This window comes from Hylobates moloch, unplaced genomic scaffold (assembly GCF_009828535.3).
Source record: "Hylobates moloch isolate HMO894 unplaced genomic scaffold, HMol_V3 SCAFFOLD_16, whole genome shotgun sequence".
NCBI classification, from domain to species: domain Eukaryota; kingdom Metazoa; phylum Chordata; class Mammalia; order Primates; family Hylobatidae; genus Hylobates; species Hylobates moloch.
The window spans coordinates 55,384,510-55,410,556 of NW_026652291.1; the positions used below are offsets into that span (position 1 = coordinate 55,384,510).

Genomic DNA, 26,047 nt, shown 5'->3' on the forward strand with positions numbered 1-26,047 from the left:
CGCTCCTCACTTCCCAGACGGGGCGGCCAGGCAGAGACGCTCCTCACCTCTTCCCAGACTGGGCGGCCGGGCAGAGTCGCTCCTCACATCCCAGACGATGGGCGGCTGGGCAGAGACGTTCCTCATTTCCTAGACGGGGTGGCGGCTGGGCAGAGGAGCTCCTCACAACCCAGACGATGGGCGGCCAGGCAGAGATGCTCCCCACCTCCCAGAGGCTGCGATCCCAGCACCCTGGGAGGCCAAGGCAGGCGGCTGGGAGGCGGAGGCTGCAGCGAGCCAAGACCAGGCCACCGCAGTCCAGCCCGGGCAACACCGAGTGAGCGAGAGTCCGTCTGCAGTCCCAGCACCTCGGGAGGCCGAGGCGGGCAGACCACTGGAGGTCAGGAGCTGGAGACCAGCCTGGCCGACATGGCGAAACCGCGCCTCCAGCCAAAGGAGAAAAACGAGGGAGGGGTGGTGGCGCGCGCCAGCAATCTCAGGCAGCCCGCAGGCCAGGGCAGGAGAATGACGGGAGCCGGACGCAGGGAGTCTGCAGCGAGCCGAGTGTACTCCAGGCTGGGCCACAGAGGGAAGAAAGGAAAGAAAAGAAAGAAAGAAGAAGGAAGGACGGACGGAAGGAAGGAAGGAAGGAAGGAAGGAAGGACTTCTGTAATATTTTAGAATCCATAAAACATCTGTTTATTGTGAAAGTTGTGTAAAGAGTCAATGGCTGTGAATCAGTGTAAGTAGCTAGTGGAATGTGAATGCTTTACCTTTTATCTACTGAACTTATGTTTTTTAAAAACCTGCTTAAAAGCTTGGACTTCCAAATACACTCTGATCATATTAGTAATTTTTTAGTTGACCACTGTAAGCATTTGCCAATAACTAGTATTAATGTAGTGGACCCAGAATCCCATTTTACTTGTGCTGCTCTTGTTATACCCTCTCTTTTTAAAAGTGGGCATCATTCACCACCCTTGACAACCATTTTATCCAATCTAAAGCTGCTGCAGGAGAACCACCTGCTGAGCATCACCTGGAGGTTCTCCCTGTTCAAGTATGAGGCTTATGCGCTGACAGAGGGAACTTTATCCACTTACGACCCCCAAATTAATTTAAGATGCAGGATTTGATTATCAAGCTTACGTGTTAGTTCTTAGTTGTCTAGGATCTGTTTCTGCTTCCAGATACAGCCAGAGATGTGGTAACAATTCTAATCAAATTGATGTACTTTGCTAAGGATTTTGAAATTGAAACTTAGATCACTTTTCAAAGAAAGGGCCTAATCTCTGAAATTTCCCTCTGTCTTCTGTTCCTATAGCATCCGTATTTGTTGGCTATCAGGTTAGTGTTAAAGGTAATCTTTTAAGCTTCGAATTGCAGATTTATATAAATTATACATGCTTGTTCTAAATTTTTTTTTTTTTTTTTTTGAGACAGAGTCTCGCCCTGTTGCCCAGCCTGGAGTGCAGTGGTGCAATCTTGGCTCACTGCAAGCTCTACCTCCCGGGTTCACGCCATTCTCCTGCCTCAGCCTCTTGAGTAGCTGGGACTACAGGCAACCGCCACCACGCCTGGCTAATTTTTTGTATTTTTAGTAGAGATGGGGTTTCACCGTGTTAGTCAGGATGGTCTCAATCTCCTGGCCTCGTGATCCGCCCGCCTTGGCCTCCCAAAGTGCTGGGATTACAGGCGTGAGCCACCACACCCAGCCCTAATTTTGTAAATGGTTGTATAATCAGGATTTGCCATGGCAAAGATTGTGGTTCCTAAGCCCATTTCTGGACCAATTATTGCCCCAAGGTTTATTTTTTCAGAGTTGTTTACTTCTCAAAGAAAAACATGTAAAAATTCTTGCACACTAAAGTGTTAAAGCTTTAATGTATTAACACATTGTCAAGAATACTACATTGGAATTTTAAAAGGATGGGTAGTAGAATCATGACTATGCTTAACACAAAGTATAGTCATGCACCGCATAAGAACATTTTGGTCAACCGCAGACTGCGTGTACAGTGGTGATACCAAAGATTATAATACCATATTTTTTCTGTACCTTTTTATATTTACACATTTTTAGGTGCACAGATACTTGCCATTGTGTTACAGTTGCCTGCAGTATTCGATATAGTAGCCTGCTGTACAGGCTTGTAGTCTAGGAGCAATAGGCTATACCATATAGCCTAGGTGTACAGTAAGCTATATCATCTAGGTTTGTGTAAGTACATTCTATGCTGTTTGCACAATGAAATCGCCTAGCAATGCATTTCTTGGAACCTATCCCTATAGTTAAGCAACGTATGACTGCAATCACTTATGTAACCAGCCCGGCTGCCATGCTATGGAGATATAGAGCAGATTGGGCAACCAGCTATCCTGCCTGCCAGTAAGCTGTAGTTGATTATACTACTGACCAGCGATGCATATAACTTTTGAGGTCTTTTTTTTTTTTTTAATGCATATAATTTTTTTTTTTTTTTTGACACAGGGTCTGGCTCTGTCTCCCAGGCTGGAGTGCAGTGGCATGACCTTGGCTCATTGCAACCTCCGCCTCCCAGGTTCATGCGATTCTCCAGCCTTAGCCTCCCGAGTAGTTGGGATTACAGGTGCCCGCCACCAGACCCAGCTAATTTTTGTATTTTTAGTAAAGATGGGGTTTTACCTTGTTGGCCGGGCTGGTCTTGAACTCCTAACCTCAAGTGATCCACCCGCCTTGGCCTCTCAAAGTGCTGGGATTACAGGCATGAGCCATCACACTCAGCCTTGATTAGTATAACTTTTAAGGGTTTTTTGGTTTTTTTTTATACGTGTGAAACCAAATAGCACAGGCCCCAGTACATTTTTTATTTTTTTTTTTGAAATGGAGGCTTGCTCTGTCGCCAGGCTGGAGTGCAGTGGTGTGATCTCGGCTCACTGCAACCTCTGCTTCCCAGGTTCAAGTGATTCTTCTGCCTCAGCCTCCTGAGTAGCTGGGATACAGGCGTGTGCCACCATGGCCAGCTAATTTTGTATTTTTAGTAGAGATGGGGTTTCACCATGTTGGCCAGGATGGTCTCGATCTCTTGACCTCGTGATCTGCCCGCCTTGGCCTCCCAAAGTGCTGGGATTACAGGCATGAGCCACTGTGACCGGATGCCCAATACATTTTAATGTTTACAAATTAATGGTTTAATTATCCGTTGATGATGAAAATTATGCATGTGAAGTTTGGCGAGGTCTACTATAAATATGATGACTTTCTTTTGAAGCTCGTTTGATATAGTCATTGTTGGTGGCGGAATTGTGGGACTTGCCTCTGCCAGAGCACTCATCCTGCGACATCCATCACTTTCTATTGGTGTTCTGGAAAAGGAGAAAGATTTAGGTATGTATATAATCAATGTTGTTATTTGGGCTTACTTGGGCATCTGCTCATTTTGTCTGTTGTGAATCTTTCATGCTGAATGCCAGTGTTAGTATCTTAGTTTGTGTTCTGAAAGCAGAGTGTGGGACAAGGACATGGCTATAGGTTATTTATTTGAGAGGTTAAAGCAGAGTGTGGGACAAGGAGGATGTGTCTATAGGTTATTTATTTGAGAGGTTATCTCAGGAAACAGGAGTGAGGGGGTGAGGAAAGTAAGACAGGGAAGGAGGAAGAGACATGAGAACACATCAAGATTGTGGCTGTGAGCTTGATTCCACCAGAACCTCTGAGGAGCAATATAATATTTCCCAGGATTGTGCTCACTTTATCCATCAGCTCCTGTCCCTGTTGGTTGAGGATTGCTGCTAGTGATTTGAGCACCCCGTGCTCTTCTCTAAAAAAGTTACCAGAGGCCCCAAGGCAGAGTACAAAGAGCCCTAGGGGGCCCTTGAAGTGGTTTGCTGGTAATGAGAGGTGAGTTTGTGCACAAAAGTTGTAGTTGAAATCAGAGATGGGCTGGAGGGATGTGACATGGATACCAGGGATGGCTGTTAGAGGAAGTTACCAGTAATCTGAACAAATTCAGGCAGAATTTTACATGATGTGGTCTCTAATAGCTTCAACTATAAGTTTGTTCTCTTACCTCTTATGTTTTGTACGAATCATGTACTTACTCTTACCCTGTTTCTCTTGTTCTGTAGCTGTTCACCAGACTGGACATAACAGTGGTGTCATACATAGTGGGATTTATTATAAACCTGAGTCTCTGAAAGCCAAATTATGTGTACAAGGTGCAGCTCTCCTCTATGAATACTGTCAGCAAAAGGGAATTTCCTACAAGCAGTGTGGCAAGGTATGGCAGTTTACTAGAGCCTTGACTAATTTCCAACTGGCATTTTCTTAGTGATGTTTAATATTACATTTTTTAAAAATGTATTTTTTTCTTTGTATCTATGTAATTTTTCAAATCTAATCTTAGAGAATAACTAAAAAAAGATGGTGTGACTTTATGTAATTTTCTAAATAAAAGTTTTATTGACATATAATTTATGCACCATACAATTCACCCTTTTAAAGTGCACAGATCAATTTTTACTATATTTACAGAGCTGAGCAATCATCACCACTATCTAATTTTAGGCTTTTTCATCACCCCAAAAAGAAACCCCATACCCATTAGCAGTCACTCCCCATTTCCACCTCCCCTGATGCCCTAGCAACCACTAGTATTCTTTCTGTCTTTGTGGGTTTGCCTGTTCTGCACTTTTCATATAAATAGATTCGTATACTATGTGGTCTTTTGTGACTGGCTTCTTTCACTTAGCATAATGTTGTCAAAGTTCATCCATATTGTAGCATGAATCAGTACTTCATTCCTTTTATGGCTGAACAATATTCCATTGTATGGATATACCGCATTTTATTTGTTCGTCAGTTGATAGACATACGGATTGTTTCCACTTTTTGGCTATTATGGATAATGCTGCTATCAACATTCATGTATAAGTTTATTTGTGAACGTATGTTTTCATTTATACTGGGTATATACCTGGGAGTGGAATTGCTGGGTTGTCAGGGTAACTCCATGTTTAACATTTTGAGGAACTGCCAGATTGTTTTCCAAAGCTCTGTACTATTTTACGTTCCCACCAGTAATTAATAAGGATTCCAATTTTCCATGTTCTTGCCAACATCTATTTTGGTTTGTCTTTTTTATTTTAGCCATCCTGGTGGAAGTTTTGATTTTCAGTTCCCTAGTGATAATGATGTTGAGTGTCTTTTATTTTTTCCTTTTTAGAAAATAGTTCTTAAGCCCAAGTGTTTGAGACCAGCTGGGGCAACATAGTGAGACCCCATCTCTACAAAAAATTTAAAAAGTTAGCCGGGTGTGGTGGTGCACAACTATAGTCCCAGCTACTTGGGAGGCTGAGGTGGGAGGACTGCTTGAGCCTGGGAGATCGAGGCTGCAGTGATCCATGATTATGCCACTGCACTTCAGCCTGGGCGACAGAGTGAGACCTTGTCTCAAAAAAATTAAAATTATTATTTTGTAACTTTATTTCTTATTTAAAAGTTGAGACAGGATCTTGCTGGTCTCAAACTCCTGGCTTCAAGCACTCCTCCTGCCTTGGCCTCCTAAAGTGCTGGGATTACAGATGTGAGCCACTGTGCCTGGCTTAAAATTATTTTTTCATTGACAAAAATTGTGTATATTTATCATGTACAACATGTTGTTTTGAAGTATGTATACATTGTGGGCCGGGCAGGGTGGCTCACGCCTGTAATCCCAGCACTTTGGGAGGCTGAGGCAGGCAGATCACTTGAGGTCAGGAGTTCGAGACCAGCCTGGCCAACATGGTGAAACCCCATCTCTACTAAAAATATAAAAATTAGCCAGGTGTGGTGGCACACGCCTGTAATGCCAGCTACTCGGGAGGCTGAGGCACGAGAATTGCTTGACCCTGGGAGGCGGAGGTTGCAGTGAGCCGAGACCACACCACTGAATTCCAGCCTGGGCAACAGAGTGAGACTCTGTCTCAAGAAGTATGTGTACATTGTGGAATGGCTAAATCAAGCTCACCAACATATGCATTACCTTTCATACTTATTTTTTTTTTATGATGCAAACACAAATCTACTCTCTGAGCAGCCTTCAAGAATATAATACATTATTAACTATAGTCAACATTTTGTGTAATAGATATCCTGAACTTATTCCTCTTAACTGAAATTTTCTGTCCTTTAACAAATATCTTTCCACACCACCCCTGCCTCCCTGCCACCCCAGCCCCTGGTAACCATCATTCCACTCTCTACCTCTGTGAGTTCAACTTTTTGAGATTCTACATATAAATGAGATCATGCAGTATTTATCTTTCTGTGCTTGGTTTATGTCACCTAAGATAATGTCCTCCAGGTTCATCTCTGTTGTCATTTGTGGCATGGACCATTTGTGACAATAGAGATGAACATGGAGGATATTATCTTAAGTATTTCTCATTATCTTAAAGATTTTCTCCTTTTTTAAGGCTGACTGGTATTTTGTTATGTATCCGCCTGAACTGGCCTCCCACAGTGTTGGGATTACAGGTCTGAGTCACCACGCCTGGCCTGATCATATGGTTTTTGTCCTTCATCTTGTTGATACGATGTGTCACATTGATTGATTTACATATGTTGAACCATCCTTTGCATCCCTGGGTTAAATCCCACTTGGTCATGATGAATGATCTTTTTAATGTGTTGTTGAATTTGGTTTGCTAGTATTTTGTTAAGGATTTTTGTATAGTGTTCATCAGGGATATTGGCCTATAGTTTTCATTTTTTTGATGTGTCTTTGTCTGGTTTTGGTATCAGGGTAATACCAGCCTCATGGAATGTGTTTGGAAATATTTCCTCCTCTATTTTATGGAATAGTTTGAGTAGGGTTTGGTATTAGTTCTTCTTTAAATGTTTGGTAAAATTTAGCAGTGAAGCCATCAGGTTCTGGGCTTTTCTTTACTGGGACACTTTTTATTATGGCTTCGATCTTATTGCTTGTTATTGGTTTGTTCAGGTTTTGGATTTCTTCATAGTTCAATCTTGGTAGGTTGTATGTGTCCAGGAATTTATTCATTTATTCTAAGTTTTCTAATTTATTGGCATATATAGTTGGTCATAGTAGCCTTTAACAATTTTTTGAATTACTGTGGTATTGGTTGTAATGTCTCTTTTTTCATCTCTGATTGTATTTATCCAGGTCTTCTCTTTTTCTTAGTCTGGCTAAAGGTTTGTCAATTCTATTTATCTTTTCAAAAAACCAACCTTTCATTAATCTTTTGTATTGTTTTCTTTGTTTCAATTTCATTTATTTCTGCTCTAATCTTTATTATTTCTTTTCTTCTACTAATTCTGACTTTGGTGTGCTCTTGCTTTTCTAGTTTTTTAAGATGCAGTGTTAGATTATATGAAGTTCTTCTACTTTTTTGATGTAGGTGCTTATAGCTATAAACTTTCCTCTTAGTACGGCTTTTGCTATTTCCCAAAGGTTTTGGTATGTTGTGTTTCTATTTTCATTTGTTTCAACAGATTTTTAAATTTCCTTCTTAATTTCTTCATTGGCCCACTGGTCATTTAGAAGCGTATTGGTTTTGTTTGCTTGTTTGTTTATTTTTTTGAGATAGAGTCTCTCTCTCACCCAGGCTGGAATATAGTGGCACTATCACAGATCACTGCAGCCTTGACCTCCCAGGCTCAAACAGTTGTCCCACTGGTCGGGCGTGGTGGCTCGCACCTATAATCCCAGCACTTTGGGAGGCTGAGGCAGGGGATCACCTGAGGTCAGGAGTTTGAGACCAGCCTGACCAACGTGGAGAAACCCCGTCTCTACTAAAAATACAAAATTAGCTGGGTGTGGTGGTGCATGCCTGTAATCCCAGCTACTCGGGAGGCTGAGGCAGGATAATTGCTAGAACCTGGGAGGCAGAGGTTGTAGTGAGCTGAGATCGCGCCATTGCACTCCAGCCAGGGCAGCAAGAGCGAAACTCTGTCTCAAAAAAAAAAAAAGTCCTCCCACCTCAACCTCTGGAGTAATGGGGATCACAGGTGCACCACCATGCCTGGCTAATTTTTTTTTTTTTTTTTTTTTTTGAGATGGAGTCTTGCTGTCACCCAGCCTGGAGTGCAATGGTGCCATTTCAGCTCACTGCAACCTCCACCTCCTGGGTTCAAGCAATTCTCCAGCCTCAGCCTCCCAAGTCGCTGGGACTACAGGCGCACGCCACCATGCCTGGCTAATTTTTGTATTTTTAGTAGAGATGTGGTTTCACCATGTTAACTAGGCTGGTCTTAAACTACTGACTTCAAGTGATCTACCTGCCCAAATTGCTGGGATTACAGGCGTGAGTCACCATGCCCAATCGTTTTGTTGTTGTTGTTGTTCTTTTTGTTTTTTTGTTTTTTTTTTTGAGTTAGGATCTCCCTCCGTTGCTCAAGTTGGTCTCAAACTCCTGGGCTCAAGTGCTCAAGTGATCCTCTCACCTTGGCCACCCAAAGTGTTGAGATTACAGATGTGAACCACCGTGCCTGGCTAGCAGCATATTGTTTAATTTCCGTGTGTTTGTATAGTTTCCAAAATTCCTCTTGTTATTGATTTCTAGTTTCATTCCATTGTGGTCAGAGAATATACTTGATATAATTTCATTTAAAAAAATTTTTAAAGACCTGTTTTGTGGCCCAACATATTGGTCTATCCTTGAGAGTGATCCATATGCTGGGGAGAAGAATATATATATTCTGTAGCTGTTGGATGAAACTCTGTAAATATCTATTAGGTCCATTTGGTTTGTAGTGCTCAGTAGTTTATTCTTTGTGATGCTTTTGTGAGGAGAATTGTTTTCCTAATTTCATTTTTTATAATTCATTGCTAATGCATAGAATATGATTGATTTCTGTATGTTGATTTTTTTTAATCCAGTGACCTTTCTAAACTCATTTTGTTCTAATTGTGTGTGTGTGTGTGTGTGTGTGTCTGTCTGTCTGTCTGTCTGTCTATGAATTCCTTAGGCTATACTATATGCAGGATCATGTCATCTGCAAATATGTTAGTTTTACTTCTTTTCCAATTTAGATGTCTTTTAACTACTTATTCTGCTTGCCTGATTTCCACGGGTGGAAGCTCCAAGACTGTGTTGAACAAAAGTAGTAAAAGTGGACCTTCTTGAATTGTTCTTGATCTAATGGAGAAAGCATTCAATCTTTTACCCTTAAGTATGATGTTAGCTGTGGATTCCCTTTATCAGATTAAGGAAGTTCCTTTCTATTCCTAGTTTGTTGGGTGTTTTCTATCATGAAAAGGTGTTGAATTTTCTCAAATGCCTTTTCTGCTTCTATCAAGGTGATCATGTGGTTTTTATCCTTGATTCTATTAATGTAGTGTATTAATACATTTTTGGATGTTAAGTTGATTTTACATTCCTATGATAAATCCCTCTTGGTCATGGTGTAAAATCCTCTCTATATGTTGCTGCATTCAGTTTATTAGTGTTTTGTTCAGGGTTTTGCATTAATATTTTTAAGGGATATTGGTTTGCAGTTTCTTATGATACCTGGTTTTGGTAAAAGGCAAAATATTTTTTCTTTCTGAAGAGAAACCAGAGCACTGGTTTTAGTATCAAACTAATATTGGCCTCACAGAATTAGTTGGGAAGTGATTCTTACTCTTCTGTTTTTTTGGAAGAGTTTATGAAGAATTAGTATTAATTTTTTTTTTTTTAACATCTGGTAACATTCGTGAATAAAGCCTCTGGGCCTGGGCTTTTTTTTTTTTAATGTGGGAAGTTTTCAATCACTTCATGTGTTATAGGTTTATTAAGTTTTTCTTCTCAAATCAGTGTCAGAAGTTTGTGTCTTTCTAATAATTTGTTCATTTCATCTAGATTTTCTAATTCGTTGCCATACAGTTGTTCATAGTATTCTTTTATAAGTCCTTTTATTTCTGCAGTGTTGGTAGTCATGTCCTTTCTTCATATACTTTTTTTTTTTTTTTTTTTTGGAGACAGGGTCTCACTTTGTCACCCAGGATGGAGTGCAGTGGTGCAATCTCGGCTCTCTGTAGCCTTGACCTCCTGAGCTCAAGTGATCCTCCCACCTCAGCCCGCTAGTAGTTGGGACTACAGGTGCACACCACCACACACAGCTAATTTTTTTGTAGAGACAGATTTTGCTATGTTGCCCAGGCTGTTCTCGAACTCCTGAGCTCAAGCGATCCACCAGCCTCAGCTTCCCAGAGTGCTAGGATTACAGGCATGAACCACCGTGCCTGGCCCTTATAATTTTTAAGAATAAAAGCTCATTGTCACCATTAAAGATGCTATGAGGCTGGGTGTGGTGGCTCACGCCTGTAATCCCAGCACTTGGGAGGCCAAAGTGGGTGGACCACCTGAGGTCAGGAGTTCTGGCCAACATGGTGAAATCCTGTTTCTACTGAAAATACACAAATTAGCTGGGCATGGTGGCAGGTGTCTGTAATCCCAGCTACTTGGGAGGCTGAGGCAGGAGAATTGTTTGAACCCGGGACGCAGAGGTTACAGTGAGCCAAGATCCTGCCATTGCACTCCAGCCTGGGTGACAAGAGCGAAACTAAAAAAAAAAGATGTTATGAAAAAAAACTGTAGGGCTGGACTCATATGCCTGTAATCCTAGCACTTTGGGAGGCTGAGGTGGGCAGATTGCTTGAGCCCAGGAGTTTGAAACCAGTCTGGGCAATGTGGTAAAATGCTGTCTGTACTAAAAAAAAAAAAAAAAAAAAAAAAATTAGCCGAGTGTGGTGGCACATGCCTGTAGTCCCAGCTTCTAGGGAGGCTGAAGTGGGAGAATCACCTGAGCTCAGGAAGTCGAGGCTGCAGGGAGTCATGACTGGGCCACTGCACTATAGCCTGAGCAATGGGAGTGAGACCTTGTCTCAAATAAATAAATAAATAGAAATTTTAAAAATAGATACAAATTTTTTTAAGAGACAGAGTCTTGTCCTGTTGCCCAGGCTGAAGTGCAGTGGCACAATCACAGCTCACTGCAGCCTTGAACTCCTGGGCTCAAGTGGTCTTCTTGCCTCAGCCTTTGAAGTAGCTTGGATTATAGACATGCGCCCCTGTGCATGGCCACATTTTAAAAAACAATTCAGTAAAATGGGCCTGACATAAGTGAAAAAGGCAAGATATAAAAGTCTAGTTACAGTTTTTATTACGAATTGTAAGAATTCTTTACATATTCTAAATACTAGACCTTTATCAGCTACATGACTTGCAAATATTTTTTCTCATTGTGTGGGTTGTCTTTTCACTTACTTGATAGAGTCCTTTACTTCCACTTCTGTTTTTAAGGTAATTATTTATTGATTTAAATAGCCTTTATACCTTGATTAAAAGTGTCACCTCATGAAATTCTGTTGCCTCTTTGGTATGAAATAATGACTTGTGAATTCTAATATACCTTTGAATATGCACCTATGTTTTCCTTTGCCCCTTTCCTTAAGCAAGGAAGAAACTGTACCTCAAACAGATATTTTTCCCATAAATAAATAGAAAAGAAATAAGTTGATTAATTTGCTGTTTTTCCCCCTGCAACAGAATGTTTTGTAAATACTTTATAATATATTCCAAAAATAAAAGGGATTGTTTTGTCAGTTATATTCCATCACATTCAATACCAGTTGTCTTTCTGATGTGCTGATATTTTACATTTTCCTGAAGAAATAAGAAGGCCATTCTGTTTTGGGGGGAAAAAAAAAGTAAAGTCCAAGCAACTTATGCTTCTCTCCCTTCTGGGATTGAGAATGTGGTAGTGATGAGTTGCTTATGGCCAAGATGCACATAGAGACTATGATAACAGAAGTGGAAATTGAGGCTACATTTCATTTTTAGGGAAAATTTGTTTTAATGCCATTTTGTTAAGACAGCTTTTCTTGGTGGAGGAAGAAAATAGTCATGAAGAAAGGAAGAATTGGATATGTGAAGAAAAAATAATTTTAAAAAATTCACCTCTTTTGGGTCATACAATAGTTGATTATTTTCCATTGACTTTATCTTTCATCGCTGATGATACATTCACCTCTATCCATGCTCCTTACCTTTTTTTTTTTTTTTTTGAAGCTTATAGTAGCTGTTGAACAAGAAGAAATCCCCAGACTTCAGGCCCTTTATGAGAGAGGCCTCCAGAATGGTGTCCAGGGCCTGAGGCTGATCCAGCAGGAGGATATAAAAAAGAAGGAGCCATATTGTAGGGTAAGTGATTAAGCAGCTTCAAAGGGATGTTTTTATTTAGGGCTTAGTCCTGTGACATGGAGGCTGAGGGTGAGTGTATAGGAGACAGGAATAATATAAAATCAGTTAGATAATCCTGTCACAGAACTAGTGAAGTGACAGACACAAGAGGGCATTGCCACAAACTCTGGACACCTGATTTCTTTCTCTGTGAGAAAATGCCAGGTCTGACCAACATGAAGACAGGAGGAGGCCTGAGAACACATGGCATGTTTGGAAAACACTGAGCAGTGAGGTGTGGTTGGGAGCATTGGGTATATAGGGAAAGATAAGAGATAAGACTGAAAAGGCAGGGTTAGGCCCACATAAAGGGCTTGGCATTCATGCTAATAACAATGAAGTTTATCCAGTAAGCACAGGGAACCATTGAACATTTTTGGAGGAAGGCAGCTGTAGTGTCTGATCTATATGATAGGCGGATAAGGCTGGCATGAGTTTGATCCTCCTGCCTCGACCTTCCAAACTGCTGGGATTGCAGCATTTCACTTTCTTAATATTGTCTTCAGATTAACAGAAATTCTTAATCTTAATGTTACCAATTTATGCATATGTTTTTTTTATGGTTAGTGTTTTTTGCGCTCTAGTTAAATTTTCTGGATGCATTCAAAGACTTGGTAAGGAAAATAAAATAAAATAGAAAAAAAAAAAGAAATCTTTGCCTAGCCCAAGGTATAGAAGATATTCTATGTGTTTTTCTAAAAGTTTTATTGTTTTATGTTTCACATTTAGATCTGCAGTCCATTTGGAATTGATTTTTATATATGGTATAAGTTAGGGGTCAAGGTATATTTTTTCCCCAAACAGATATCCAGTTGAGTCAGCATCACTTATCAAAAAACCATTATTTTCCCACTGTGCTGCAGTATTGCCTTTATGATATCAGGTATGTGGCGGGTCTATGTCTGGACTCCATTCTGTTCCACTGCCTCTTCTGTGCTACTACCATAATGTTTAATTATAATAGCCATTTTTTTTAATGGGTTCTCACTGTGTCACCCAGGCTAGAGTGCAGTGACATGAGCACAGCTCCCCATGACCAGCTAATTTTAAAATGTTTGAAGAGATAGAGTCTCACCATATTGCCTAGGCTGGTCTCGAACTCCTGGGCTCGAGTGATCCACCTGCCTTGGCCTCCCAAAGTGCGAGGAATACAAGCATGAGCTATAGTAGCTTGGCCTTTAGTAGCTTTTACTGCAACCTCCATCTCCTGGGTTCAAGCAATTCTCCTGCCTCGGCATCTCCAGTAGCTGCGATTACAGGCATCCGCCACCACGCCTGTCTAACTTTTGTATTTTTATTTATTTATTTTTTTTGAGATGGAGTTTCACTCTTGTTGCCAGGATGGAATGCAATGGCGCAATCTCAGGTCACCGTAACCTCTGCTTCCCGGGTTCAAGTGATTTTCCTGCGTCAGCCTCCCGAGTAGCTGGGATTACAGACATGCGCCACCATGCCTGGCTAATTTTGTATTTTTAGTATAGACAGGGTTTCTCCACGTTGGTCAGGCTGGTCTTGAATTCCCGACCTCAGGTGATCCTCCAGCCTTGGCCTCCCAAAGTTCTGGGATTACAGGCATGAGCGCCTGGCCCTATCGTAGCTTTTTAATAGGCCTGAATATCTGGTAGAGTAAGGCCTTCAGTTTTTTTCTTCAACATTGTCTTGGCTATTCTTGGATCTTTACATTTCTACATAAATTTTGGAGTTAATTTGCTAGACTCCACAAGATAACCCGTTACGATTTTGATTGAGATTGCACTGAATCTGTATGTCTGCGTGGAGACAATTTACATCTTTGTAGTATGGAGTCTTCCAATCCTTGAACTTCATATATCCCTCCCTTTGTCTGGATCTGTTTTAATTTATTACATAATGTATTATAATTTTCAGTATGGAAGTCTTGCGTGGCATGTCTCTTATATCTAAAAAGAATTTGTATTTGATGTTTTCTGATACTCTCATTAATAGTATTGTTATTTAAAGTTCACTTTTTATTTGTTTGTTGCAGGTATGTGGAAATATAATTGATTTCTGACCTTGTATCCAACTTACTAGTTAAATTCACTTATTGGTTCTAAATAATTTGTCTAGAAATTCTTTTGGATTTTTTATACCCAGACATTTTATCTGCAAATAATAACTGTTTTATTTCTTCTTTTCTAATTTATATACTTGGTTGATCCAACGTTTAATCCTAGTTTGTATAGTTTTATATGTGTTTTTTGTTTGTTTTTTGTTTGTTTTTTGTTTATTTTTACAAGCTGCTTCATCCTTTCTGCAAAAAGACAAGATAGAAATTTATTTTTTCAAGTCCAGGAAAAATAAAAGCTTAAAGGAAAAAAAATGTATTTTTTCCCTTTATCTCTAGTTGTAAAGTTAAAGTTGGGTCAAAATATGCAAGATTTTCTGAATTCATGTAAAGCTCTTAAGACGCTGATAGTATCCAGGAATCTAAATACTGTTGAATGAGTTCTTCTGCAGAGATTATAGCATCTTCGTCTCTGGCAAGCCACCTATTCCTTTCCTGGCACCCAGTCAGGATGATCAAACTATTTTGCTTGTGGGATACACTAGATCTTGTTACTTCCCTTTTCTCTCCTCAAATATTTCTTATCTCTCTGAGATAGTGAATTAGTGACTGTTTTTTTTAAGTAGAATATTTTCATTGACCATCTTATTTTGGCCACCTGTGTATTTCACACTCTGAGCAAATTCTAAATGGTCAAAGTCAAGGTTGGCAAATTCTGTCCTGTGGACCAAATTCATCCTGCCACCTGTTTTTGTATGACGTGAAAGCTAAAAATGTTTTTTGTTTGTTTGTTTTTTGTTTTGTTTTGTTTTGTTTTGAGACAGTCTCACTCTTGTCACCGAAGCTGGAGTGCAGTGGCACGATTTCAGCTCACTGCAACCTCGCCTCCCTGGGTTCAGTGATTCTCCTGCCTCAGGCTCCCAAGTGGCTGGGATTACAGGCACATGTCACCACGCCTGGCTAATTTTTGTATTTTTAGTAGAAACAGGGTTTCACCATATTGGCCAGGCTGGTCTCAAACTCCTGACCTCGTGATCTGCCTGCCTTGGCCTCCCAAAGTGCTGAGATTATAGGCGTGAGCCACCATGCCCGGCCATGCTAAAAATGTTTTTTACATTTTAAGTGTGTTAAAAAAATTAAAAGAACATTATTTTGTGATGAATTAAAATTATATGAAATTCAGGCGTGGTGGCGTGTGCCTGTAGTCCCAGCCACTTGGGAGGCTGAGGCAGGAGAATTGCTTGAACCCGGGAGGTGGAGGTTGCAGTGTGTGGAGATTGGGCCACTGCACTCAAGCCTGGGCAACAGAGCGAGACTCCATCTCAAAAAATATATATATGAAATTCAAATTTCAATGTCCATAAAGTTTTATTGAAATACAACCGCAAATATTCAGTTATGTATTGTCTGTAGCTGTTTTTATGCCAAACAGCCCCCTTGAGTAGTTGCAACAGAGATCATAAGCCTAGATAGTCAAAAATATTTACTCTCTGTCTCTTATAAAAAAGGTTGTCTACCCGTGATCTAAATAGCAGGTAGCTACTGAAGGACTTGAGCAGAACACTGACAGGCAAAATGTACTAATTTAGGAAAGTTAATCAAATTTGAATACGTAAGATGGAACTGGATGTGGGGAGAGGAGAACCAAAGCCAGTTATTGTTATTTTTTAATTATCTGATTCCAGTAATTCTCAGACTTAAGGGAGTTTTTTTTTTTTTTTTTTAGACAGAGTCTTGCTCTGTCACCCAGGCTGGAGTGCAGTGGCGCGATCTCGACTCACTGCAAGCTCCGACTCCTGGGTTCACACCATTCTCCTGCCTCAGCCTCCAGAGTAGCTGGGACTATAGGCACCTGCCACCACGCCTGGCTAATTTCTTTGTATTTTTAGTAGAGACAGGATTTCATCATGTTAGCCAGGATGGTCCTGATGTCCTGACCTCGTGATCCGCCCACCTCAGCCTCCCAAAGTGCTAAGATTACAGGCGTGAGCCACCATGCCCAGCCGACTTAAGGGAGTTTTGACATATTATCCTTTAGTTTATCTTGCTGTATCCTTCAACTTTTTAAAATTAACTTGGATCTAGCATAAGATGAGCAGTATAATGTAGCTGTTGATAAGTCAGACAGACATAAGCTCAAATCTCACACCTGCCTCTTTAATGGCCATTAACATTGAGTGGGTTATAATCTTTCTAATCCTCAGACTCCTCATTTGTAAAGTGGAGATTGTTTTGAGAATTAAATGAAATACTATGTATAAGGCATTTGGCTTATGTTAATCCCTTAAGAAATGGTAGATTTTATTATATGCTTATTTAAACAATCCTAGTAAATTCAAATTGGTTTTGTTTGAAATATTTGAGGACTTTTCATTTTTGCTTTCTTCAGCTTTTTTCTGCCTATAAAGCCAACCTCCTCTGGTCAGCTCATTAGAGTGCTCTTTCTAAATCTTTGAATGAGGTGCTCCCTGAATCATGAATTGCTAATAAAGCTAATTAGATCTTTAAACTAAATTTGTTGTAATTTTGTCTTTTAACACACTCAATGGTTTTGTAACGCACTGTGTAGATAAGAAACAGGATAATAGATTATCCTGTTAAGATAATTAAGAATATTTAATTATGTATATTCTTCCCCCAGTTTATATTTCCGCTTTTCTTGATGTGTTACATTTAATTTATTATTTTATTCTGTTTATTTTCTTTAAGGCACATCAATCTTTTTTAGAGTGAGATAGCCTATTTTAAAACAATAGAGAGATCCTAGCATATTATAAAACTAGGGTTGTGAATAACTGATATAAGGGCTGGTTGTTTAGACTGCTGTTATGCTTCAAGGAAAAAAAATGCTAGTATTAAAATTAAGAAATTAAGAGGCTGTTATATATGTGGGAGCAGAGAGTATATGGGAAATCTCTGTACTTTTTGCTCAATTTTCCTGTGAACTTAAAACTGCTCTTAAAAAAGAGTCTACTTAAAAAATTTAGATTAAATCCACTTCCTGTTTCTTATCTTTACAGGGCATTACAAAACTATTGAGTGTGTTAAAAGACAAAATTACAACAGATTTAAAGACCAAATTAGCTTTTTTAGTGATTCATGAATCAAGGAGCATTTCATTCAAAGATTTAGAAAAGGCACTCTGATGAGCTGACCAGAGGAGGTTGGCTTTATAGACAGAAAAGGGCTGAAGAAAGCAGAAACAGAGAACAAAAAGCAGATTGGTTGTTTCAAAGTTACTTGCCTTATAAGGTTAAAACAGAGGCCAGGCGCAGTGGCTCATGCCTGTAATCCCAGCACTTGGGGAGGCGGAGGTGGGCGGATCATCTGAGGTCAGGAGTTCGAGATCAGCCTGAACAATATGGTGAAACCCCATCTCTACTAAAAATACAAGAATTAGCCGGGCGTGGTGGCGCATGCCTGTAATACCAGCTACTCAGGAGGCTGAGGCAGGAGAATCACTTGAACCAGGGAGGCGGAAGTTGCGGTGAGCTGAGATCATGCCATTGGACTCCAAAAAAACCAGAGAAGACTTCCTTATCAAACTGGCTAAAACCACCCTGTTTGTGAACTTGGCTGTTAGTTATTTCTTCTGATTTCTTAGAAGGTCATATAAACAACTTGGTTTCCGTCTGGTGAGGAGGAATTTTAGCATGAGTGACTCCATTTTGGTTTGGTCTGTAGAGGTCTAATACAGAAGCTCAATGTAAAACAACAGCTTCCTATACATGTTATTAAACATGTCCTTCCCAAAAATAGACTAACTCTATTGCTATTTCATAGCTTTATATGATTTTGATGGAATTCGATTGTGAAACTAATATATCAGAATCTCACATATTTTCAAAAAGCTGGAAAAAAGGATTTTGAATTTTTTTTTTTTTTTTTTTTGAGACGGAGTCTTTCTCTGTCCCCCAGGCTGGAGTGCGGTGGCGCGATCTCGGCTCACCGCAACCTCCACCTCCTGGATTCACGCCATTCTCCTGCCTCAGCCTCCCGAGTAGCTGGGACCACAGGCGCCCACCAACACGCCCGGCTAATTTTTTTGTATTTTTTAGTAGAGACGGGGTTTCACCGTGTTAGCCAGGATGGTCTCGATCTCCTGACCTCGTGATCCACCCGCCTCGGCCTCCCAAAGTGCTGGGATTACAGGCTTGAGCCACCGCGCCCGGCCGGATTTTGAATTTTTACAACACAAAGAAATTATAAATGTTTGAGGTGATTGATATACTAATTACCCTGATTTGATCATTACACATTATATACACATACTGAAATATCATTGTGTTCCATAAATATATACAACTATTGGCTGGGCGCGGTGGCTCATGCTTGTAATCCCAGTACTTTGAATCTGAGTGGCTGAGGTGGGTGAATCATTTGAGGTCAGGAGTTCGAGACCAGCCTGGCAAATGTGGTTAAACCCCGTCTCTACTAAAAATACAAAAAATAGCCAGGCGTGTTTTTGGATACCTGTAGTTCCAGCTACTTGGGAGGCTGAGGCAGGAGAATCGCTTGAACCTGGGAAGCAGAGGTTGCAGTGAGCCAAGATCACACCACTGCACTCCAGCGTGGGCAACAGAGCAAGACTCTGTCTCAAAAAACAACAACAAAAAAAAAATATAAAAAGATAATTATTATGTGTCAACTAAAAATAAAAGTTTCAAAAATTTTTTAAAAAGACTTTCATTGATGTGCTCCTATCAAGTATTACCTTGAAGAATAAAAGAATTGATAACCTCCTTCAAAAGGACATGCCAATTTTTAACACCTTTTAATTTTTATTTGCTTATGAAAAGTCTTTCAAATGTAAGATGGGTATCAAAAAGAAAAAAAAAGTAGATTGGAGCTGCTGGCCCCATTATAGATTTGGTCATGAAAATAATTTAATTGTAGAGTTTGAAAAACAGGATTACTGGTATCCTAGTGGTACTGAAATTTGGAGAATTGGTCTATCTGATTGTTGCCTGTTGTGTATCCTTGTTAAGGCTTTAAAGTTAGAAAAAATCGGAACAGGAACCCATGATTTTTTATATTATGCGATACCAAAAAGTTATGGATGAGTCTGGATATTGTTCTCTGTACCTGATGATGTGACCATCACAGGTCCTTGGAATGGGGTCAGTGAGATATGTGTGCATAGGTAATGAAATTATATGTATTACACATATTTTTGTGTCTTATAAATGAAGAAACTGTTACTTTCCCAGGGTCACACAGCTCCCAAAGAGTTCCCCACCCCAAGATCTGACTCAGAACTGGTATTTTTTTCTGTTTGGTTCAACCAAAGGTTTTTTGATTACTATGTGCCAAACACTATGTCAGGCACTGTAGATAGATAAGAAGATGAATAAGGCGTGGCTGTCAACTTGAAGGAGGTTGTAGTGTAAAAGAAGATATAGTGATAAGTATTCTGATAGAGCTGGTACTCTCTCTTGTACCAATGTTAAGGGAACGCTTTTTAGCTTAGTACAGTTGTTTAAGAAAGCCTCAGAGACAAACCCCCACTTGAAAGATGAATGAGTAAAATAACTTACAAAAGAGGCATATTCTGCTTCTCTCTGAGGCCTCCACAGAAGTGATATACGTTATATGATTCCAAGTTGTAATCATTAGTGTTTACATGTATTTAGGGATGGCAATATATAGTAGAATATGTAGTTGGATTTTTTTTCTAAAGATGTTTTGAATAAAGTCCTTCCTTCCCCACCAACCTCACCACTGCTATAGGAATAGTGGGTAAAATGCCCATGGTACAGGGTCACTTCTTTTTTTTCCAGGACCCCTAGAAAGAAGTTTACCAAGGCAGCTCTAAAGAGCTTCTTAGACCAAGTCCCTTTAAGAAAACCAAGTATCATGCCGGGCGTGGTGGCTCACGCTTGTAATCCCAGCACTTTGGAAGGCTGAGGCGGGCGGATCACGAGGTCAGGAGATCGAGACCACGGTGAAACCCCGTCTCTACTAAAAATACAAAAAAATTAGCCTGGCGTGGTAGCGGGCGCCTGTAGTCCCAGCTACTCGGAGAGGCTGAGGCAGGAGAATGGCGTGAACCCGGGAGGCGGAGCTTGCAGTGAACCGAGATTGCGCCACTGCACTCCAGCCTGGGCGACAGAGCAAGACTCTGTCTCAAAAAAAAAATAAAACTAAGTATCATTGGGGAGAGGCCCTTGGAAAATTTTAATCTGCCTCTGTAAACTTTGACTTGGGAGGATAACTCTTTTTATTTTTTTTTTAAAGTACTTCTTGCAGAGCAGGGCTACCCCATAAGCAGTATGCCCAGAGTAGCCGAAGATAACTCTTGACTGCTCCCTCTCTGGGCAAATCCTCACTGCTACTCTGCCCTCTGGTCTGCTTTTGCCGTTTTGTTAACACTATTGGTCAATCACATGTTCATCTGTTCCTCTGTATCCTGACTGAGATCTACTCTCAACTTTCCCTGTCCTGCTTGCCTGGTTCTTGCTTGGTTCTGATCTGCCAAGGCCTCAGATTTCAATCTCTGACCTGCTGACCTGGACACTTCATGCCCAACCTCCTGGGTGACAGACACAGCCAGCCTGTCCACCAACACCACCCCAACTTGGCAGCCTCTACCTTGCAGCTAGTACCAGGCCAGAGCATTGGATTGCTTGGTGATGGTGACTCTTTTCACCTTTCTACAACACACATGTATAGGTGGGGCACACCAACATCTTATGAGGAGAGGAAAAGCCAAGACTAGAAAGAGAAAGAAAAGAAGGGACACCTTCTAGGGAAGGTCTGGAATGGAGTAAAGGGGATCTTCTATGTTTAAACACAGCCCTCAAATTAAATCCTTCAGTAAATGTTTGAGTGTCTTCAGTGTGTCAGACGTTGTGCTGGGTAAGATGAATAAGGAAGCTTTTTGGAATTGCAAAAAACTATTGATTGAGAATGAAGCACTTTTACAGAATGTTTTTATCCCTCTGTTATACTTGTCACATAATTTTATGCTAGGTAAGGAAATTTTCATGGACTAATCTCTTGGTGTTATCCTAAGTGAGCTTCTAAGATTATTGTACCCAAAATATTGTTTATAGGTTGAAGTTGAGTTATAGTTACTGACATGTGAATTTAGTCAATGACTAGGTCTTATGTTTACTGACTGTATCAAAACAGAAGGAATGATTTCCTGTGCTTGGCAAATACTCATATTCTAGAAATGAGACTGTCAGGAAAATGATGAAGTTTGCCAAACATTGCTTTCAGTTTGTTAAAAAAGAGACTGTTGATGTTTTGGGAGTCTTTACCCTCAGTGTGGGGAAATTGATTGGGAGAACTGATATACTCATATACAAAAAAAGGCAACAGAAAATGGTGCTATTAACAATGATCACCAAAATGTAGTCAGTACTTAGTGTGTGAAATTCTCCTCTTATCCTTTTCTTTAGAATTAGAAAAGGCCAATGACACGTTCAACATTTATTCTAAAAAAATAAAATAAGCATGTGTTATATAGGTCATTCATCTACAGATTGATGAACTTTAATTTGGACATGTCTTTAGGGACAAAAACAGAAACAAACAAAAAAACCCAGGCTATTAATTTCTTGTATTACCTGAAGAAAAAGTTTGAGTTAACCACATAAAATCTCCATTCCATATTTGTAGTCTCAAAGATAGGGTCTGGGCAGCAAGTCAAAGCAATGCTCTGGAACATTGTGAGTAGCTAGAACAACTTTTGAGTTCTAAGTATGGACAACACAGTATATACTACTGGGAAAAATCTCACTAGAGCTTATTTAAAACATAATTGATGATACGGAATTCAACTCAGAATCAAATATGTATCAAATCAGAATCAGGTATGGTGAGGGATAATAAATGGAAAAACTCATTGTAGCAGCAAGGAAAGCTTGGCAAAATCAACTCCTCTAAAGGACAAAATTGTTTCTTGATTATAGAGATTTTGTTATTTAGCAAGTATTATTTCTCTTATCTGTTATCTTTTCATAATTCTGTTTCAGGGTCTAATGGCTATTGATTGTCCACATACTGGCATTGTGGACTATCGGCAGGTGGCTTTGTCATTTGCCCAGGATTTCCAAGCAGCAGGTGGCTCTGTCTTGACCAATTTTGAAGTAAAAGATATTGAAATGGCTAAAGAAAGTCCTTCAAGAAGTATAGATGGTAAGCCATCCTTGTCTTTTCTATTGAATATAGTCAGCCCTCCATATCCATGGGTTCTGCATCTGTGGTTTCAACCAACCGAGGATGAAAAATATTTGGGAAAAAAAATAACAGTAGAACAATACATAATACAAATAAAAAAGATAGTATAACAAAAAAATAGCATTTACATTGCATTAGGTATTATAAGTAATCTAGAAATTACCTAAAATATCCAGAGTATGTGCACAGGTTATATGCAAATGTTATATGCACTTTATATAAGGGACTTAAGTATCCTTGAATTTTGGTATTTGTGGGGTTCCTGGAACCAATCCTCCTTGGATACTAAGGAACAGCTGTACTTATATTGATTTTTTTTCAATTGGGGTATTTTGGGGAATAGTACTGGTGGGCGGGCCACAAGGAGCTAGGCTAGAGTATGGTGCAGAACCACAGGTAGGTGCAGAAGGGACAAGGATGAGACAATGTGAGAGAACTGGGACTTCTGGAGGGTCTTGTGCTGGTAGAGCCAGGCTGTGGTCCGACACTTCTGACCGGTGCTAAAATCTGAACTGCCAAGGCTGTTTATGGAAAATTTGTCTCCAAACACTTCCCTACCCTGTAGGTTAGAGTCAGAATCTCTTGACAATGCTTGTTAAAAATGCATTTTTTTTTCCCTTGGGGCAGGGTCTTGCTCTGTTGCCTAGGCTGGAGTGCAGTGGCACGATCCCACCTGCTGTAACCTTCACCTCCCAGGCTCAAGTGATCCTCCCACCTGAGCCGCGCAAGTAGCTGAAACGACAGGTACTTGCCACCACACCTGGCTAATTTTTGTATTTTTCTTTTTTTTTTTAATTTTAATTTTTATAGAGACGAGGTCTCACTGTTGCCCAGGCTAGTATCGAACTCCCGAGCTCAAGTGATTTTCCTGCCTCGGCCTCCCAAAGTGCTAGGATTACAGGTGTGAGCCACGTGCCCACCCCAATTTTTGTATTTTTTGTAGAGACAGGGTTCCACCATGTTTCCTATGCTGCTCTCGAACTCCTGGACTCAAGTGATCTGCCCACTTGACCTCCCAAAGTGCTAGGATTACAGGCGTGAGCCACTGTGCCTGGCCAATAGCTAACACTTATTAAGTACTTGGTGCTTTCCAAGCATTAATTCATTTGACTTTTACGATTCTCCATGGCAGGGTACCATTATTACTCACATTTTTTTAGGGTGAGGAAACTGAGGCACAGAGAGAGTAAGAAACATGGCCATGGTTGTACAAGTAGTAAGTGGTGGAGTTTGGATTTCAGCTCAGACAGTCTGTACCTAAAGCCCACATAGTTAATTACTGAACTATACTGGACCCACACCATGTTCCCCACAAGCTGAATAACGAGCAAGGATTGCAGATTAACAAAGATGTCAGGTGGAAAGCTTCATTGGTTTAATGAAGACAGAAGAGTTTGAGAAATTGGTGGTTAGAATGAAGGAAAAAGACTGGCTATGAAGCACAACAGGAAGGTGGAAGCTAAGAGGCTGGACTAGGAAAGTAGGACAGCAAGGTAATTGCAGAGGGGAGGTCTAGGAAAGGGTTTCTTAATCCTGACACTATTGATATTGGGGCCAGATCATTCTTTGTTGTAGGGGACTATCCAGTGCACTGTAGGATGTTTTGCAGTATCCCTGGCTTCTGTCCACTCGATGCCAGTACCGTCACGCCTCCAAGTGATGACAATTAAAAATGTCTCTAGGCTGGGTGCAGTGGCTCACGCCTGTAATCCCAGCACACTTTGGGAGGCCGAGGCGGGCGGATCATGAGGTCAAGAGATCGAGACCATCCTAGCCAACGTGGTGAAACCTCATCTCTACTAAAAAAAACAAAAAATTAGCCGGGCATGGTGGCTCACGCCTGTAGTCCCAGCTACTCAGGAGGCTGAGGCAGGAGAATCGCTTGAACCCAGGAGGCGGAGGTTACGGTGAGCTGAGATCACGCCACTGCACTCCAGCCTGGGCGACAGAGCGAGACTCCGTCCCCCTCCAAAAAAAAAAAAAAAAAAAGTGTCTCTAAACGTTGGCAAATGTTCTCTTAGAGTTGGGGGTGAAGGAATCACTCCTGGTTGAGAACCATTGCTCTAGACTTACAGTTAGATTAGTTTGAACAACCGGGAATAGAAATAAACCAGTAGACTAAAAAAAGGACAAAGAACCATGAACTGAAGAATTTTGAAAGTTCATATAAAACCAGAATTTTATAACTATGAATGATAATTTATTTTTATTTTATTATTTTTTTTTTGAGACGGAGTTTCACTCTTGTTTCCCAGGCTGGGGTGCAATGGCATAATCTTGGCTCACTGCAAACTCTGCCTCCTGAGTTCAGGCTATTCTCCTGCCTCAGCCTCCCAAGTAACTGGGATTACAAACATGTGCCACCCCATCTGGCTAATTTTGTATTTTTAGTAGAGATGTGGTTTCACCATGTTGGCCAGGCTGGTCTTAAACGCTTGACCTCAGGTGATCTTCCTGCCTCAGCCTCCCAAAGTGCTGGGATTACAGGCGCGAGCTACTGCACCCAGCTTGAATGATAATTTATTACACTCCTGGAAAGGAGAGAAAAAAATTTTCATGACATGACATCTCCTTTTTGGTTTGTCTATATATAACAACATGTAAATTAGTCTTCCAGTGTGCTAGACTTTACCACTCCTAAGGAACACATAACATTCTGGATAATTTTTTTTTTCCTTTTTCTCTCCCTTAGAAGTCTGGACAGCAAATCTAATTGTGAAGTTAAAATTTGTACAAGTACTTTGAGAGGCCAAGAAAGGAGGATCACTTGAGGCCAGGAGTTTAAGACCAGCCTGGGCAACATAGCGAGACCCTGTCTCTACAAAAAATTTTTAAAAATTCGCTGGGCATGGTAGCATACACCTGTACTTCCAGCTACTTAGGAGGCTGAGGCAGGAGGATTGCTTGAGCACAGGAGTTTGAGGCTGCAGTGAGCTATAATCGCATCACTGCACTGCAGCCAGGCTGACACAGTGAGACCTTGTCTCAAAAAAAATTTTTTTTTTAGGGCTGGGCGCAGTAGCTTGCACCTGTAATCCGAGCACTTTGGGAGGCCAAGGTGGGTGGATCGCTTGAGCTCAGGAGTTCAAGACCAGCCTGGGCAACATGGTGAGACCCCATCTTTACTAAACATAAAAATATTTTTTTAATTAAATAAAATAATTTTTTTTTAATTTGCAAAATCCTATGGGACTCAGATGTCCAGCTTACTGGTATAACTATTCAGGTTCTGTATCTCTAAATGGCAAACATAGTCAGTAGGAAAATTGGCAAACCTGGTGTCTGTGTGAAGAGTACAGGACTGAACTGATCCTTTTTATTGATAGCTATAAATATGCCTATATAAAGCAGTGACCTGGGAGGCGCAGTGGCTCACGCCTGTAATCCCACACTTTGGGAGGCCGAGGCAGGCGGATCACCTGATCCTGAGGTCAGGAGTTCCAGACCAGCTCGGCCAACGTGGTAAAACCCCATCTCTACTGAAAACACAAAAATTAGCCGGGTGTGGTGATGCGTGCCTGTAATCCCAGCTACTCAGGAGGCTGAGACAGGAGAATTGCTGGAATCCGGTAGGCAGAGGCTGCAGTGAGCTGAGATTGCACCAGTGCATTGCACTCCAGCCTGGGCAACAGAGTGAGACTCCGTCTCAAA

The 26,047-nt window shown here is 40.7% G+C and overlaps 1 protein-coding gene across 1 annotated transcript in view; it reads left to right on the forward strand.

Annotated features, from left to right (window-relative positions):
* L2HGDH (L-2-hydroxyglutarate dehydrogenase) overlaps positions 1 to 26,047 on the forward strand; it is a 73,447-nt gene that overhangs the window by 10,929 nt on the left and 36,471 nt on the right. The window contains exons 2-5 of the mRNA XM_032179212.2: positions 3,231 to 3,346; positions 4,087 to 4,238; positions 12,013 to 12,144; positions 22,192 to 22,354. Of these exons, the coding sequence (XP_032035103.1) occupies positions 3,231 to 3,346; positions 4,087 to 4,238; positions 12,013 to 12,144; positions 22,192 to 22,354 (563 nt within the window). The remainder of the gene's footprint in view (positions 1 to 3,230; positions 3,347 to 4,086; positions 4,239 to 12,012; positions 12,145 to 22,191; positions 22,355 to 26,047) is intronic.